Consider the following 16,047-nt stretch of genomic DNA (forward strand, 5'->3'; position numbering starts at 1 on the left):
AAGAAATAAGCTACTCTATGAACCAGTGTGTATGTCCAGTACAGGTATAGAATGAAAGCATAACATATCCATAAATAAACAAGCCAAATACATAATGCCTTTTTTTCTGTTAACCAGCAACTAAGTAATAAAATTATTTAAAATATTTCAGGTATAAAGGTTCTAAAATAACAGTGCTTTCTTGTGTGTGCATGCCTTTAAAATATTCCCTTTTAGATTAATTTAGCTGTGTTACTGATCTAGTAAAATCTCTGTTTACCAGAGGTAAAATCTCTGTTTACCAGGCAAAAAAAGGGTATTTTCCTTTTTAAATGTCTTCTTAACACTTTTTTTGGCATTACTCAAAGTTGGCTATACAGCTGAATCATCCCTAGAATGCAAGAGTCTTGTATAGTGCCTGTTTATTATACAGATTTTTTATTCATATAAACATATTAATCCTATATTTATTGGGTAGCACAGCCAAGAACAAATAAATTCTTCCAAGAATTTCACTTTCTTAGTAAATTCATTAAACTTTTTAAGACTTTTTTTTTTAATAGTGCTCATGATTGCTTATTCTCCTTCAATTATTTTAACTAGCATTGAGAGTTTAATTTATTGCTGATCTTCCTTCATAAAACTTTAATATGTGGAGGTGGAAAAGAACTTCATACTTCAAGTTTGATAAGGGAATAAATAGTTTAAAAAACCCCAAGTAATGGGAACACAGAATGAGTGTCAACTTCCTTTCTGGTCACACTGGATGTGGTAGCTAGGTGTTTCACTTAAAAAGTGATGATAAAATGTCAAGGAAATAAAAACAAGACAGTTTAAAAAATGTTGTAAATAGTGTTTTCTTTTAGCTTTCTACTTGTACATACAGCATTGATACTGCTTTCCATAACTTTTACAGACATAAGGGAAACCAGAAGAGCTATTTGCACAGTGAAGTTACACTGGTAAACTGTAAATAATCCATCAAGAAGCAGAAAAATATATATATAAGTTTTATTATAACTTTAGAACAAATATGGTGAAATTTAATTAATTAGAAAAAAATCTGCTTACATCTGAACTTTTTCCTATAGTTCTTCTTGTCTCTTCTTCTAGTTCCTTTTGCCTCCAAAGGTGGTTGTTCAAAATGCCTTCTTGCAGGGCTCTGGCACTCTTTTCCCGAGAGAGCTGTCTCTGTGTTTCATCACGCTCGTCTTCAACCTACAATAATACAATTAAATTACTTGCACCTTCAGAAAAATCAAAGCTAGCAATATCATCCCACTCTCCCTTTTATTCTTTTACATATTTTTGCTTAAATAATCAATCTATAAATTTTAATTTTCTTCTGAAAATTAAGAAGAAACACAGACTAATTTATTTATTTTAATTATTATTTTGTAATAGTTTTGTAAAATAACTCAGAGTTAAGCTTTGAAATACAAACTAATAAAAAAGGGAACACACTACTTGGAAACCAGCTGTTTGCAAAATCTGACAATAGTTACCCAGTTCCTCTTCCATGAACAAAGTACCTCTTCTTTAGGCATACTGGAATACAACACCAATTAAAAAGAAGAAGAAAATAAGTGTTTAAGTCATTATCTAATATACCTGTTTGAAGAGCTTTCTCAGTGTTACTAACTCCATTTCTAAATTCCTTGATTGTAACTCAAGTTGCTGTTTCTCCTCCATCTCTTTACAATGTTGCTCTTCTTTCCTTCTGAGTTTTTCTTTTGTTTTCTCATATAGTGTTTCTACTCTGAGCCTCTTTTCTTCTTCTTGTTTCAAAGTAAACCTGGGAATTAACAGTATAGTTGAGAAATTAAAGCACTGATATAAAAATTAAATATTCTATACTATGAACTTGCAGAAAGAACTCAAACCATAATAATGTTAAATATTTTCAGATTTCGTATTTTTACTCTAATTTTTAAAGAATTCTATCATCATTCCATTATCCATGGTATCACATTTGAAGTATATGGAAATAAACTATTGACGGTTTTTATTACTTGTAAGTTCATCTTGGTAAATATATGGTTACAAGGTAACACATGACGAGACCACAATATTACATACTTAAGGCTCTGGATATCACTTTTCCATTCCACTTCTTGATGAGCCAATATGGATTTCAAATCTTGAGTCTCTTCCGCTATTAATTTTGATTCCTCCTTTTCACTTTCCAATTTTCTTACTTCTCTCCAGACCGCTGCATACCGATTTTTTTCATGCTCTATTATTTGTTCATATTTAAGAAGTATGTTTTGAATCTTCAGTAAAATAGCAGAACCTATTTTAAGATAGAAAAGACAAAGATGCACATATGCATAAATACTTTCTAATGTGTAAGTTATTTTATTTGGTGTAGGTGATAAAGTTTTGGTAGTGGGAAGACTGAAGGAAGGCAGTGGGGAGTTCTCTGTGAGAAGAGGCCAGGGGTTGCCCCATGCCAGACAGAGACAATGGACCAACTGCAGGGCACAGCTGAGCCTTTCAGCCATGCTGCTGGCACCTCATAAAAATATATTTAAGAGAAGACAAAACCACCACTCAGGCAAAGACAACAAATAGGAAAAACAGCTGCTGTGTATACACACGGGTCAGCAATGAAGGGGATGGTGGGGAGGTGTTATCTTAAATATAAATGAATCAAGATACCTAGGAGCGCACACAAAGAAACCATGTTTTAAAAGAGAAACTTGTAACATCTGAGGGAAAAGTGACTTTAGAACATACCTGTATGATCCACAGTAAGCTGTTCTAAGAGCAACACAGCCTCTTTGTAGGTGGATGTTGGTAATTTGACATCCTCTGATGTTGTATCAGATGAGTGAGTTAAATCAAGGTCATCAGTTACATCCATTTGTATGCTGACCTACAAACAATACAGTATTTTTTGTATACAACTATGTATGTATGAATTACTCATTCTTTCATTCACAGTCCATATATGATTGATCCCATCTGAGTGATTAAAAGCTGATAAAACTATTTATCAAGAAACAAATTTTACAGTACCTTGTTCTTTTCACTCGCTGTTTTTGCTGCAGGTCTGGAAAACAAATGTATTTCAGTTCTGGAATGTTTATCTTGCATTAAGAACAATATCTAAAGTTGTTTTGAAAACCTAATTTCAGTAGGGAATTAAAGTAAAATTTAATACAAGAGGTTTTTTTAGAAGTAGGTGAATACTGGAAAAAAATGATCATCCTTATTAGCAGATTATTTTTTTCACAAGATATTAAGCAAATAGTTGAATAACTGTTCACTCAAAGTGATATGAATCCTAAAGCTACAGACATGGAGATATACAGATACATAGTTATGTGCATTCCCTATTTAATACTAGAGGTTTAGTTCTCTTCAGTATTTAGACTCTTCCCCTTACAGGTCAAAGAACTGTAATTTTGGAGTCTCTAGTGTACTTAGGCTGATTGGAATGGAGTTATTTTCTTCAGAACAGCCCAAACAATGCTGTCTGTTACTTTTCTGACCCAAACGGAGTTGACAACACACCAGTGTTTTAGCTATTGCTGAACAGTGCTTGTACCCTGTTGACAATTTCTGTTTCTCATTTTGCCCCCTACAGTTAAGTTTGAGGTAGGCAAGAAGTCAAGAGGACATACAGCTGAAATAAAAAAATAAAAATAAAAAAACTCAAACCCTAAAGTGCATGTAATGAAATAGCAACTTTGTTCTTGTATAAGCCTCTCCTCTCCTTTTATAAAAGTATAAAATATATGTTTACATATACACTGACCTTCAGGTAATTTTTCAGCACTTGTGCACATTGCCTTTATAATGAACTTGGCTAAGATGTTCAAAGCACATAAAGCAAAAAAGATGTTTTGGAATACAAAAATACTGTCACATGAAGGAACAAAAACCAATGTGCACATCAGCTTTACAAAAAACTTACCTTTAGCTTTAGGTTAATTTTTATCATTAAGTAAGTTTTAGTTATAACATTCCTTATATTCAGTACCTTCCTTCCTCTTGAGATGTTTCACTGAAAGTGCTATCATCTGGTACTCGAAAATTATTCCCACTGGAAGAGCTCATCTGCTGATTAGCCTTCTGCTTTGAAGTCTGTCCTATATTTTTCTTTGCAACATCATGATTCAGGGCAAATTTGCTACATTAAACAGAAAAAAAATTACCTATTGAGTAACAGAAAATTACCTATTGAGTAACAGAAAATGTTTATTTGAAACAGACATAAGATGATGTCCAGAAACAACTGATATGAAAAAATATCTCTGATAAAACACAGACTTAACTCCAAGGATTGTGAAGTATTTAAAAGTATTTAAAAAACCTTGCCCTAGGAATGAGGGGGGAATGTGGAACCTGAACTAGATTCAGGCAGTATCTTATATCCACATTAGAGGAAGTATTAAGAGCAGAGATTCCTTTGAAGCACAGAGAGAAAAACCCTCCTGCTTAGGATTTCATAAAAAAAACAATGCCTCCTTCAAACCTTTAAGATTCATTTGGTAATATCTTTTCCCTCTTCCTAAAAAAAAAAAAAAAAAAAAAAAAAAAAAGTGGTTTTCTTAAATGTTTGTGAAGCTGTGTGAAGCTGTGGCCTACTCAATATTGCTTTCAGCATCAAAGAAACTGCTAGTACAATATTCAAAAACCTAAAAGATGCTTAAGTAATCCTACAAATACGAATTAGAGATCATGTCTTCAGTTTCTACTTTCATTGGCATTTTAATAATTTCTGACCTCTCCTCAGGTGAAAAATTCTTGTTGACTTTTTCTTCTGTAGTGTTTTCATCTTCCATTTTCAAAGAGTCACTCTTCCTCAGTGTAAGCTTTTCTTTTATCTGCTGATTATTATTAATGTTGCCTGGTGGTGTATTTAATTTATCAAAATTTTCCTCTTTTGCCACTGTCTGCATATTGAAACATATTTCTTTGCTTTTTTCCTTCTCAACCTACAAAAAGAAAGTTAAGTTTCAAGTATTAATCAGTCTTTCCATAAAAGAGAAACACAATACCCACAATTGAATAATTCAGGGTTTACCTCTGAAGAAATGTAAAATGAAAAAAAAATATAGACGAGTATTTTCAGAAAAATTACATTACAAATTATATTGTAATTGAAAGTACTTCAAATTCACTCATGATCCTGTGATGTAACAAACATAGTCCTTAGAAAGAAAACAACAATGTATCTTAAAACATGAACAACAAAAATGTAAAAGCATTACTGATGGATTAAACAGTTAGAAGGACTGCACAATGTTTATTATAAGAACAGAAATTTAAAAAATCAAGTGGAAGTGTGCTTGGATACTGCTTCCTCCATGGAGGGTAGGCAGGGTAGCAGGGAAAAAGATTCCAAACCCACAAATAGAAACAACTCCACTCACAGCAAACAGGAATTTAAGGGAAGGGCAATGAAGACACGCCATGCAGAAATCACAGCAAATGAGAAGTTCAGTCAAGACCCTGTTCAGAAGCTATTTTCATTCTTTGTTTCAGAATCAAAACTGATTTAACTGTGTGCACTTCTTTATATGTCAATGGAGTGATAACGTCTTACACTGAAACTGAGTGCCACATACTGTTAAACTGGAACAATATTGATTCTGTGTTTTCTGAAAAAGGGGGAAAAGGCAACTCTCCACTGCTCTCTTTATGAATAAGTACTGTATTTTCATTCAAATAACAACTAATTTGCACAAAGCATCTTCATTTAATGATGAATAGCTGAAGTGAACAGGACCATTGATATGGAGAAAGACTAAAAAATAAGGAGTAGCAGGTGAACTACCTCTTTTTGCAGCTGTACCTTCTCTTTCTCCAAAGCCAGGAATACTGTTTGCAGCATTCCTACCTTACTCTTAAATCTTTCCATATCTCGTTTTAGCTCTTCATCAAGACTCCTTTCCAGCATGTCACATGATTCCTGAGCACTAGTGAAAAGACTTTCAGTTTCTGTTTCTCCTATATTACTGTTGATATGGCAGTTCTTGGGAACATCATCATTAAATCCAGAGTACTTTTTAAGTTTCATTTCTGTTACAGAATGTGCACTTTCATCACTTGCACAAACAGGTCTTATTTTAGGAAGAATATTACAAATGTCACCGAAAATACTTGATTTTAAACTATGTCTCAGGGAGGAAGCAGGACCTTCCTCTGCATTTTTACTATCTCCATTATCATACTCTTCTGTTTCCATAGTAGGCATTTTCTTTTTCTCTCTTTTAGCTAGAGACACCCTTCTGTTATCTACATTGTTAATGCCAGCTTCTTCATCTGTATTCCAGGTATCTTCTACATTTGTCTTTAAGCTCTTTTGATCAGGAAGAACAGCACGACTTGGAAATACAATTTCCATTTTGGGTATTTTCCCACCTAGCTTAATACCTCCAAATTCACCTTGGGTTTCTAAATTATTACTTGATTCAGTCACAGGAGATGAAATAATGTGAGAACTCTTCAATTCTTCACCAAAGCCATCTTCTGGTATTTCTTCCACAAGGCAAGTAGTTTCCCCAACTTCATTTTCACCAAACAACTGCTTCAACTCTGCTGTAATGTTTTTAAAATTTGTTTTCAATTCCCTTTTCTCATTTTCAACCCACATTTTTTCATATCTTTCTTCCCAAGGTTTTAGATTTAACTCCTTGTCAGCACTGTACGATTCCTCATTTTTTGTTAGGGCTTCCTGATGTGAAACTTCTGCTTTGTCAGTCTGATTTTCATGTGCTGTTTTTTCTATCAAGCTGGTAGTTTCTAAAATATATTTATCCTTAATTAAACAGGTACAGACAAAAAGATTACCAAAGAAAAAGGAAGTTACTGTTAATCAAGATAATTTCCATTGCAAACTCATCCTATCATGTAACAGAAATAACAGCATCAAGATATTTTGAAAGCAATTCTTATAATATAAATCAAGGAATACTAAATTAAAGGTTCACTGACTCACCTTCTTCTTAAAAATAAAGGACTTACTAGCTACTAGGACTTATTAGAGACAACAGCTTTTCTAGGATTAAAGTTTTCTAGATGAGGGTTACCTTCACCTTTAGGCCAGCCTGCTTTTTGTAACAAGTGGCCTTTGTTAGAAAGCAATTTATCTTTTCATGTTTTATTGCTTTAATATCATTTTTCTTTGGAACTGCCCATGTTTCATCACCCACCTTCCTCCATGCCTGTCTGGAATTTTACAATTCCCTGCCAGCTAAACTAATAGAGTGTTAATGAACAAGAAAACCTTTTTATTGTCCATGGAGACCATGGAGACCACATGGAGAACTGGGCCTAATTCTTCACCCAAGGCACAGAAATGCTAAATTTCATTCCAAGATCCAAAGAAAAGCATTTATGAGGGAAATCTGTCCATTCGTTCCCTCATCCCGAAAGTCAGGAACCCAAACTTATGTGAAAACCACACCATGCCTACCTCAACGCCCCCAGTCTCCTCGTTTCCCTGACCCCACACCCTGCTCCTCACATGTTCCTTCCCCATATGCTTCCTAGTGCCTTCCAGGCAGGCCTGCAGCCTTAGTCCCAATGGTTTAAGACCATTCAACTCCTCTCTCTCTAGCCAAGCCCTTCTCTCTCTGCCAAAATTCCTGCTTTCAGAACAGGCAAGGAGCACCTCAGCCAGCTCCTATCTGTCTCAACCTCGCCATTCCCCAAGTTCATTGCCCAACCACTACCACTGCCAGTAGGCCTAAGTTCCATGCTCTGCCTGTCAATATTAAGCATGTGCGTTTTTCATCCTACCTGGCGTGGGGTAGAAGTAATTTGCTCCACTGTCCCTTGAGGTGCTACAGAAGACTCCAGACTCCTCTATCCAGCCCTCTCCCTTCTCCTGTTGTAGGCCCAACACAAACAGAATGCCTGCCTTATTCCTGTCTAAAATGCCCTCTGAAAAAAACCTTTTCAAACACTTAGTAACATGGCCAAACAAGCACATATTTTGCAGAGACAGGGAAAGCATTGAGGTCACAAAATTTAACTATTTTTTTGTTTCTTCTTCTGTTACAAAGTGGAAGACCAGGCATACTTAATCCAATAGATCAGCACACTATAGACAAATTTCCTTCTTTACTTGAATGTGCATTTTTCATAGAGAAAAAAAAGAATTTGACTGCACTGTTTCTCAGCACTGTGCAAAAAGAAAAACACTGAACAAAGTCTAAGTAAACCAGCTGGAAACAAATTAGTCCAACAACAAGTATCCACTATAATAATAGGGATTTTTCTCCACCATAAAGAGACTGCATTCCATTTTACTTCAGGCTGTTATACAACCTTTATTTACAGGATTCTCGAGAATTATTCATTGACTGGTAAGTTTCCTTCACTTTACATTTGTATAATATATAATTCTTTGCTTTACAGTGTATAATACAATTTACTGATTCAGACTCTTAATTCAAAATCTTGATTTTACATACCCACACTCCATAGTTTTCAATGGCATCCTTATCATCTTCTTTTTCAGCTGCTGACGACATATAAAAAGTAGATCCGGAGTACTCACCTACAGTGAAAAAACTGTATTTTGATAACCAGCATGACCTAATACTACTTATTTACATTTAGACTGCATCTTGAATCATATTTGTGATAAAAATCTTAACACAAAATAATGCATCGCCTCTAATTTGTGAGCTCTTATAGACAAAAATTACCATAAAACAGATTGAAGATGCATCTGTGTACATTGCTTTCTTACAGGGCATTTAAAGGAAATTTGCTGAAAATTGCTGCAAGTGGTCACAAATCAACCAATCCTGTTTCTTAAAGGTGCATTATCTTGGTCCTTCTCTTTGAAATGCTGTGTGCCATACAGTAAATAGTTACATGGCTCCAGCAACTGTAATTTCCCTATGTGCATATGTGCAATACACAAAAAATCATGAAAAAAATCACAGCTTTGAAATATTTTAAGGCCCCAGCTTTACTCTATCCATGAAACAAATCTGTCTCTAGGCGTGAATCTGAACTGAGTATTTCAAACTGCTACCTTATCTGCTGCAGAAAACACAGATGGAAAGTGAAAGACAGACTTGTATCATGCTGAGAAACAATCCATAATCTGAACACTTTGCTTATACTGTTGAAAACCGGATTTTACTCTTCCCTCTCTCAGAATTTCTATATAGTATGGGCAGGTCACAAACTTCTCAGATGTATTCACCCAGTCTGGCAGCCTACCCTGAATCTCTGTTACACCAGAGAACTGCACTCCAGATAATCCCAGACACAATCTAGAAGCAGCATCTCACTGTCATTGTTCTTGTGGAAGGCACATTGTACACTTTCAAGTGACAAGTTTTCTCAAAGAAACAAGTCTTAGCAACTCAACTGGGGAATCTAAAAACAAGAGATGGAGGTTTTTCACCCTTATCACTCTGCACCTCCTGTGTTGTCTCATAACGCAGTGGATTCTACACAATAGCCTTTCCATACACCTAGTTTCACTGCTAAAGAGGGACACAATATCCTTCCTACAAGAAAAATGAGCAAGACTGAGAAAAATAGGTAGGTATCATCACAAAAATACAAAATGGCACTACCTCACTTCTTGGCATTTTCTGCTTCGGTGAGTACTTTTGCAAGCCTTCATTCCTTGAAGGGTTCTTAACATTTGATATAAGCTCACAGTTACAACTTAATGTTTAAACTGGAGTATGAGCTCCTCAGTCAGTCATAAAGGTCTCCAGAGGTCAATTCTGACTCAAAGTTACACAGTGTGAAGTAACAACCTTTTCCTCCCACCTCACTGCTGCGCAAAATTTCTGAGATCTTTTGTAGATTAGATTGTTGGGTATTTCAGTACAAGGCATTACACAGTCATTAATGGATTGACAGCACTTATTTCACAGGGTTGTTATGATGATCTCTTAATAACTCTGATGCATTTCAGAAAGTGTGATAAATACTAAAGACAATAATAACAGCAATAATTAGGGATTATCTAAGAATAATGTACTATAAGGAACACAGACCATTTTTCATTTTTCCCTTTTCTTTGTTTTTCAACAAGAGGAACTTTAGATTTTACTCATGCTTATAGATATCTCAGTACCAAACTGTTTGCTAGTGCAGATGAAGGCTCCAGCCAGCAGTAAAAACAGACAGATGTGCTCGTGGTCAAGGAACATTTGTAGGTAGCACCACAGAAATTACTGCAGAGTATATCATAAGTTATCACTATCAAGACTGCTGTAATCAAAAGCAACCCAAACTCCCATTTAGTCTCGCCCATCAGAGAAGTTTTCAACAGCAGCTACGTTAAGTTTGAAGTCTCAGTCTTCAAGTAAGATTTTAGGATCTTTGAAGCCCATAACATCTATTTCACATAGTGTTTAATCAATCTTGAAATTTCTGTTTAACCGGCAGAGAACAAAGGAAAAGGCAGGAAAGACACAAGGCATCAATGTTCCTCCATCTTCAGGACTACCTGAAAAGGGGAGATGACAACATGTATGCTGGAGGAAGCCAACATCAAGGAAGGGCAGACTATAGGAGGGAGCAAACATGTACAGGTGTATATTTCAGTAGTCCTTCTGCTTCCAGAGCATCTTGTTAGAACCGTTAATTTAAAATTAAGAAAAGATTTGCAATTACAATGTGTCTGTCCATGAAAGAACATGACAAAGAGATGGTCATGAATACCTTCAATATCCTCGACATCTTCTAAATCAAATTCCTGCAATAGATCTGCAAAACATAAAACAGATGCCTTATTAAATACTCCTAAAAGATTATGAAGCTAAACCAAGAACCATTTAAGGTAAACATTACCTGATTTCTGCTGCCTGTTTTCAGGAGAAGTTTTGTTCATTTCCAAAGCAGATATGGGAGTCTTCAGCTATGAAAGAAAATTCAATGATAAAACACCAAATTCAAAGTAACTACAATCTATTTAATGAGCAGAATAAGTAGTTTGTCTAACATGAAAAAATGCTTACCTGTAAATTGTTGGGTTTCTCCAAAAAGCCTGGAAGTGAAAAATATTTTGGGAAATGTTATTTTTTTTAAATTTTGGGTATCTTTTACTCCATTCAACATCAGTAGTTTCTACAACTAAGTATTAGTCACAAGCATTATTTCATCAAGAGTACAATACTGAATATTGCATTTACCTCATAATGCAGCATATGTCTTAGTATACAAGAAAAGAACACCTTGGATTTAAAAAATAATTATCACAGAACTAGGACAATATAGTTGAAGCAGTAAGGTCATGCTTGTTAACATAACAAGATTAAACTATTTAGTCCTTTTGAGGAGCTAAATCCTGCTTTCTAAAAGGATTATTTCAAAAGCCAAAGCTGGTCTGCTGTAATGAATGATCATAAAACAGCACTATGACTATGATTGACTATGGCAACAATTGTCAGAATGAGAGGTCACAGTCTCAAGCTGCGTCAGTGGAAATATAGGTTGGGTATTAGGAAGCAGTTTTTCACAGAAAGACTGATAAAATATTGGAATGGCCTGCCTGGGGAGGTGGTGGAGTCACCGTCCTTGGATGTGTTTAGAAAAAGACTGGATATGGCACGTGGTACCATGGTTTAGTTGAGGTGTTTAGGGCATGGTCCTTGGACTCAATGATCTTGAAGGTCTCTTCCAACCTAGTCATTCTGTGATTCTGTGTGATTATTCTACAAATGCTTAATATTGATGAGCATTTTGTTCTCCATTGATGGGACTAAGAAAGCATGGGCGCAGACAGAGAAACCTCATATATGTCTAACAAGGTAAAATCAAGGCAGTGTTCATCTGATTGTTGTGGTTTAGCTTGCAGGGGAACAACAGAAACAAACATTGTCTGGTTTTAATGTACATTTAGAACATAGCTCCAAATATTTTTTAAAATTTTGTCCAATTAAATCATTTCCAAACCCACAGAATCTCACCTATACTTCTCAAATCCTCTGCTTAAGTCATTGTACGGTTGTACGTGACTAAATAAGCAAATGAAAGAATACTTAGAATTATTAAGAATGGCTCCAGAACAAAAATTTTATATTTAAATACATTTTCTAATATTTTATATTAAAAAAACCCCAAACCAGAATTAAAAAACAAACAGTATTCAATTTCAGTAAACTTGGTGGTCCAGCAGTGTGGAAAGACCTTAGAAAGATTACCATAGCCACCTTTTACCATCTTTTCACACTGATCCCAAACTTGTCTTAGAAGAATTCTTGTCTAAGCAGAATTCCGTCACAAATAGTTAACAACTACATTTGAAACTCCTGGAAGCTTGTAAAGCTTTGCTCAAAACACTCAAGAGACAGTGTCACAAACCACAGGCAGAAATCCTCAGCAAAAATCCCTGTACTTGTAGTCCTACTTTAGCTCCTAGGCAAAGCAGAACCTAAAGCTATCAAAATGCTATCAAAGGTTAAGCTAGGGGTGACAAAAATGCTAAGCCAGATCATAGCTGTCTTCTGCTGCATTATCATCTAAGAATGTTAAATGCTGAGAAAGGTCAGTCCTAATAGACATACACTGTCATTGCTACGAAACAAGAACCTGAATAAAAAAACAACTAGATACTCACTGGAAGAACACAAAAAATACAAAGAATTTTCTTTACAAACTGGCCAGCAAGTGCTGTGATTACTGGCATTAATTAACAATAAGCACTTCATTGGTATGGTTTGTACTCACACCGTGACAGCATTTCTAAGACAGACACTGATAAAAGTTTACTTTAGCCTATAAATGCTTACAGACAAACATTAGCCCAGCAGGAAGTTACCATTGTCACTTTCCCCTGAAATAAACTGGGAGCATGCTCCATGTCTCTCTGCAGCTGGGAGCAGCACACCACATGGTATTTTTCTTGGCACTTCAGAATCCGCCTGTGTAACCTAAAACACATGAATGAGAATTGGTACAAATGCATTTTCGACTCATTTCTATACAAAAAGTTCGTGCTAAACCAATTTATGTAGCACAGTATCAAGTATATTCTAGATACAAAAATGTTTGTAAGGCCCTTAGTAAGAATGTATCAAAATACGGTGTATTGGAAAATCACAGCAAGTGTGTTTGTTTTCAGATCTTAAGCAAAAACTTCATACCACTAATCTGCCACGCTGACAAACTGGACAACCACAAACAAGAATTAACATGATAACTCAAGATACAGGTTGTGAACCAACAGCTACATGTCTGCAGTGGTCCAACATTTGTAGTGAACTTGTACATGACATTCAAGTTGGTACTGACATTCCCTAGGCATATATCCTGCGGTAGTGAATGAACACAGTGCTGCTCCCAGTTGCAAGAGCCATTTGGACTGAACAAAGATTAGCACGGCAGAGCTTAAAACTACCTTAAAAATAACAATGTTTGAGCCTTGTATTTTTAAGAAGGGGATGGAAAGAGTTCTTTTTTCTCAAAAGAAGAATCAGAGGGACTTAGCTACAGACCTTGCTGATTGCCACAGACAGAAAGAATGAAAAAGGCCAACAAGGCCAGCATGTGCAGTGCCTCTGTTGAACATGATTTTAAAGGTAGAGAGGATCTGTAGAGAGGATCTGTTCAGAAGCAGCTAGCCATCTAGCTTGAAGACCCCAAGGGCAACAGCTAACCAGGTCAGCAGACTAGGGCTGTATGGTGAAAGAGCAACACTCCTGCCAGCCTCTGTGAAAAGGTCAGAATATTTTAAGCAGCAAGGAACTTCATTGTTTCAGGACTATACTAGAAACCTAACTCAAAGGCCAGTTGCTGTGACCCAAGCCATTAGCTCAACCTAAATTCATCCCAATCCTAACCAAGCAGCTGGCCTAGAGCAGAAATATTTCAAGGGCCCCCAGTTACAAATGTACGGCAAAAGAAAAAAAAGAGGAAATAAGCCTTATCAATAGTAGTGTCCTACTGACACTACCTACAGTAGTGTCCAAATGAAAAGGACGCTCTCAAGTGATTCTGGATCTTACTTCTACTTCCTGCAGTAGAAACCCTTGTGTCCTTCACAAAATGTACCTCAGAATCCCAGGGAGATTCAGCATCTTCCTCTTGCTCTGCTCCCATTGTTGGAAGGGCACCTACAAATAAGGTAAGAAGTGAGATGCTTGAGTGTTTTTATATCCTAAGATGCAGGTTCCATTGATGACGACAAATTAAGAAGCAAGTTTTATTCAAGCGTTTCTTCCCACCCAGACACATCATGTTATTTCCTTTATACTTCCAGCTCCTTTTGCTTCCTTTCTATCAGAAGATGGCTGTGCACAACAGCTAACAAAGCTACAGGCAATATTCAACATGCTTGGGTAACATTCAGGAAGATACTCCAGTATCCTGCAGTTCTGTTGTATACAGAGTTAAGGTCTCTCCACCCTACAACTCCAAATTTGGCATTTGCTATCACTTTCCACTGTACAGGGGGTACCACAGAAACACTATCCAAAACCTCCTCACACTAACATGCACAAAGTCACCAAGAAACAGTGCTCCCTTTGTTGTGCTACTAGGAAAGATCTTCCCTGACAAAGCTGTTACCCAGCCCCTTCCCAGAAGCTAGACACCTAAGCATTGCCATTTAAAAATAGAGGCTCACACCTCAAACACTTGACTCAAACACACAAAAGCCATTTCTGTCTTGGGAGGGTTAAAATTCAAACCCCTTCCCTACAATTTTAAGGTTCAGTCTCAGGGGGTTACTAGCCAGATTTTACTATTGTATTTCTATTTTAAGCTACTCCATTAGGAAAAACTGATTCAGGATTCAATTGTGTGGACACATACACATAAAGAAGGGGGAAGGAGCTGGATGCCTGTGAGGGCACCCACACCAGAAGAGGCAACTGCTGGTTCTAATCTGAACTCTGACTACCTACACTATGCCAAATACATACTTATGGTAAAACACATATAGGCAGATGAGCAGGTATAGGCACAACACCAGGATACAGCAGGTTCTGCCAGTGCCCCCTGTGCAGCATCTGCGCAGCAGCTACACATGCTCTAGTAACATCTACTACAACAAGCTACTCACTGGAGACAGACAATGGAAATGGTGCTTTGTCTTCCTACTGGCAGACCTCAGGTAAGTACCAAAGTGCTCTACTCTGACTAGGCTGGTAATGTTTCCAAGCACACACATGTGGTGCTGGAGAGACCTTCCACATTTTAAAACTGGACAAGGTGAGGCACTGAAACAGCTTTCTCTCAGCTTGACTCCAATCCTTCCCAGGCTTCAGCCAAGAGCAATTACAGCCATTTAATGTGACAGTACTTGTCATAAAAGGGAATACTGTTGTCACTCAAGACACTCTAGTCCTCCTTCTCTTTGTCATCTGTGCATTTTGTTCAAATCACTTCAGGGAGAACATAGCAACAAATCAAGAATGGCACTTGCTTCCTATCGCATTGCTTCATATGCAACGCTACAATTTCACTTCTTTAAGAATGAATGAAAAGCAACACAATCTGCTTTCCTTCTCTGCCAATGCCCACTGGGACTCACAGGGAAGAGAAAATTTTGCTATCATAGAAGTCAGTCACCATTTTAGTTCATTTTCTATGCATTAATATTTGTAGAGGAAGAACTTGGGTCAGGATTTACAAAGTCATTTCTCTCACCAGAGTTGTCCTTTGAAGCTTTGTGGACTTCATGCCTATCATTACAAACAGAATTTTTCACATCTTCAGCAACTGTAATTTGTAGCTTTTTGCCAGCACCTTCATTCTCTTCATGTTCAGATGATTCTTCCTAAAAGAGATCAACCAAAACAGCTGAAAAGAGCAGTAACAAACATCATCTTTGCTGTTCCTCCATAAGCAATTCCTCATGTCAGTCTAACTCCAGCTTCATTTAAGTTCCAACATTCTGGAGCATATTTATTTTTTTTCTCTACTTTGCTCCATGGAAAGTCATTAGTTTCCTGCTCTCAATCTTATACAAAATTCTTTTTGCTTCCTCACTTTCAGCTATCATGCCATGAATTTTCCTAAATGTTAGTAAAACTTCACGGATAAAAACTGTAACACAGAACTGAGAAAAATCTGATTCCAGAATCTACTGCCTATTCTTTTTCCATACTATGAAATATTACCATACCA

The 16,047-nt window shown here is 36.4% G+C and overlaps 1 protein-coding gene across 11 annotated transcripts in view; it reads right to left on the reverse strand.

The window, feature by feature from the left end:
* Positions 1-16,047, reverse strand: part of ANKRD26 (ankyrin repeat domain containing 26) — a 49,880-nt gene that overhangs the window by 20,268 nt on the left and 13,565 nt on the right. For 10 of the 11 annotated variants that reach the window (XR_008430837.1, XR_008430836.1, XR_008430838.1 and 7 more), the window contains exons 12-26: positions 15,568-15,697; positions 13,969-14,030; positions 12,737-12,848; positions 10,935-10,963; positions 10,768-10,834; positions 10,639-10,683; positions 8,412-8,497; positions 5,768-6,751; positions 4,714-4,925; positions 3,968-4,117; positions 3,001-3,034; positions 2,719-2,857; positions 2,059-2,272; positions 1,591-1,774; positions 1,051-1,197 (exon numbers count right to left, since the gene is read on the reverse strand). Coding sequence is in view for 8 of the 11 variants with exons in the window: in XM_053942214.1 (XP_053798189.1) it covers positions 1,051-1,197; positions 1,591-1,774; positions 2,059-2,272; positions 2,719-2,857; positions 3,001-3,034; positions 3,968-4,117; positions 4,714-4,925; positions 5,768-6,751; positions 8,412-8,497; positions 10,639-10,683; positions 10,768-10,834; positions 10,935-10,963; positions 12,737-12,848; positions 13,969-14,030; positions 15,568-15,697 (2,595 nt within the window). In the remaining 3 variants the exon portion in view is untranslated. The remainder of the gene's footprint in view (positions 1-1,050; positions 1,198-1,590; positions 1,775-2,058; positions 2,273-2,718; positions 2,858-3,000; positions 3,035-3,967; positions 4,118-4,713; positions 4,926-5,767; positions 6,752-8,411; positions 8,498-10,638; positions 10,684-10,767; positions 10,835-10,934; positions 10,964-12,736; positions 12,849-13,968; positions 14,031-15,567; positions 15,698-16,047) is intronic. The other variant, XM_053942217.1, reaches the window with a different exon arrangement.

This window comes from Vidua chalybeata, chromosome 5, assembly GCF_026979565.1.
Source record: "Vidua chalybeata isolate OUT-0048 chromosome 5, bVidCha1 merged haplotype, whole genome shotgun sequence".
Classification (NCBI taxonomy): Eukaryota; Metazoa; Chordata; class Aves; order Passeriformes; family Viduidae; genus Vidua; species Vidua chalybeata.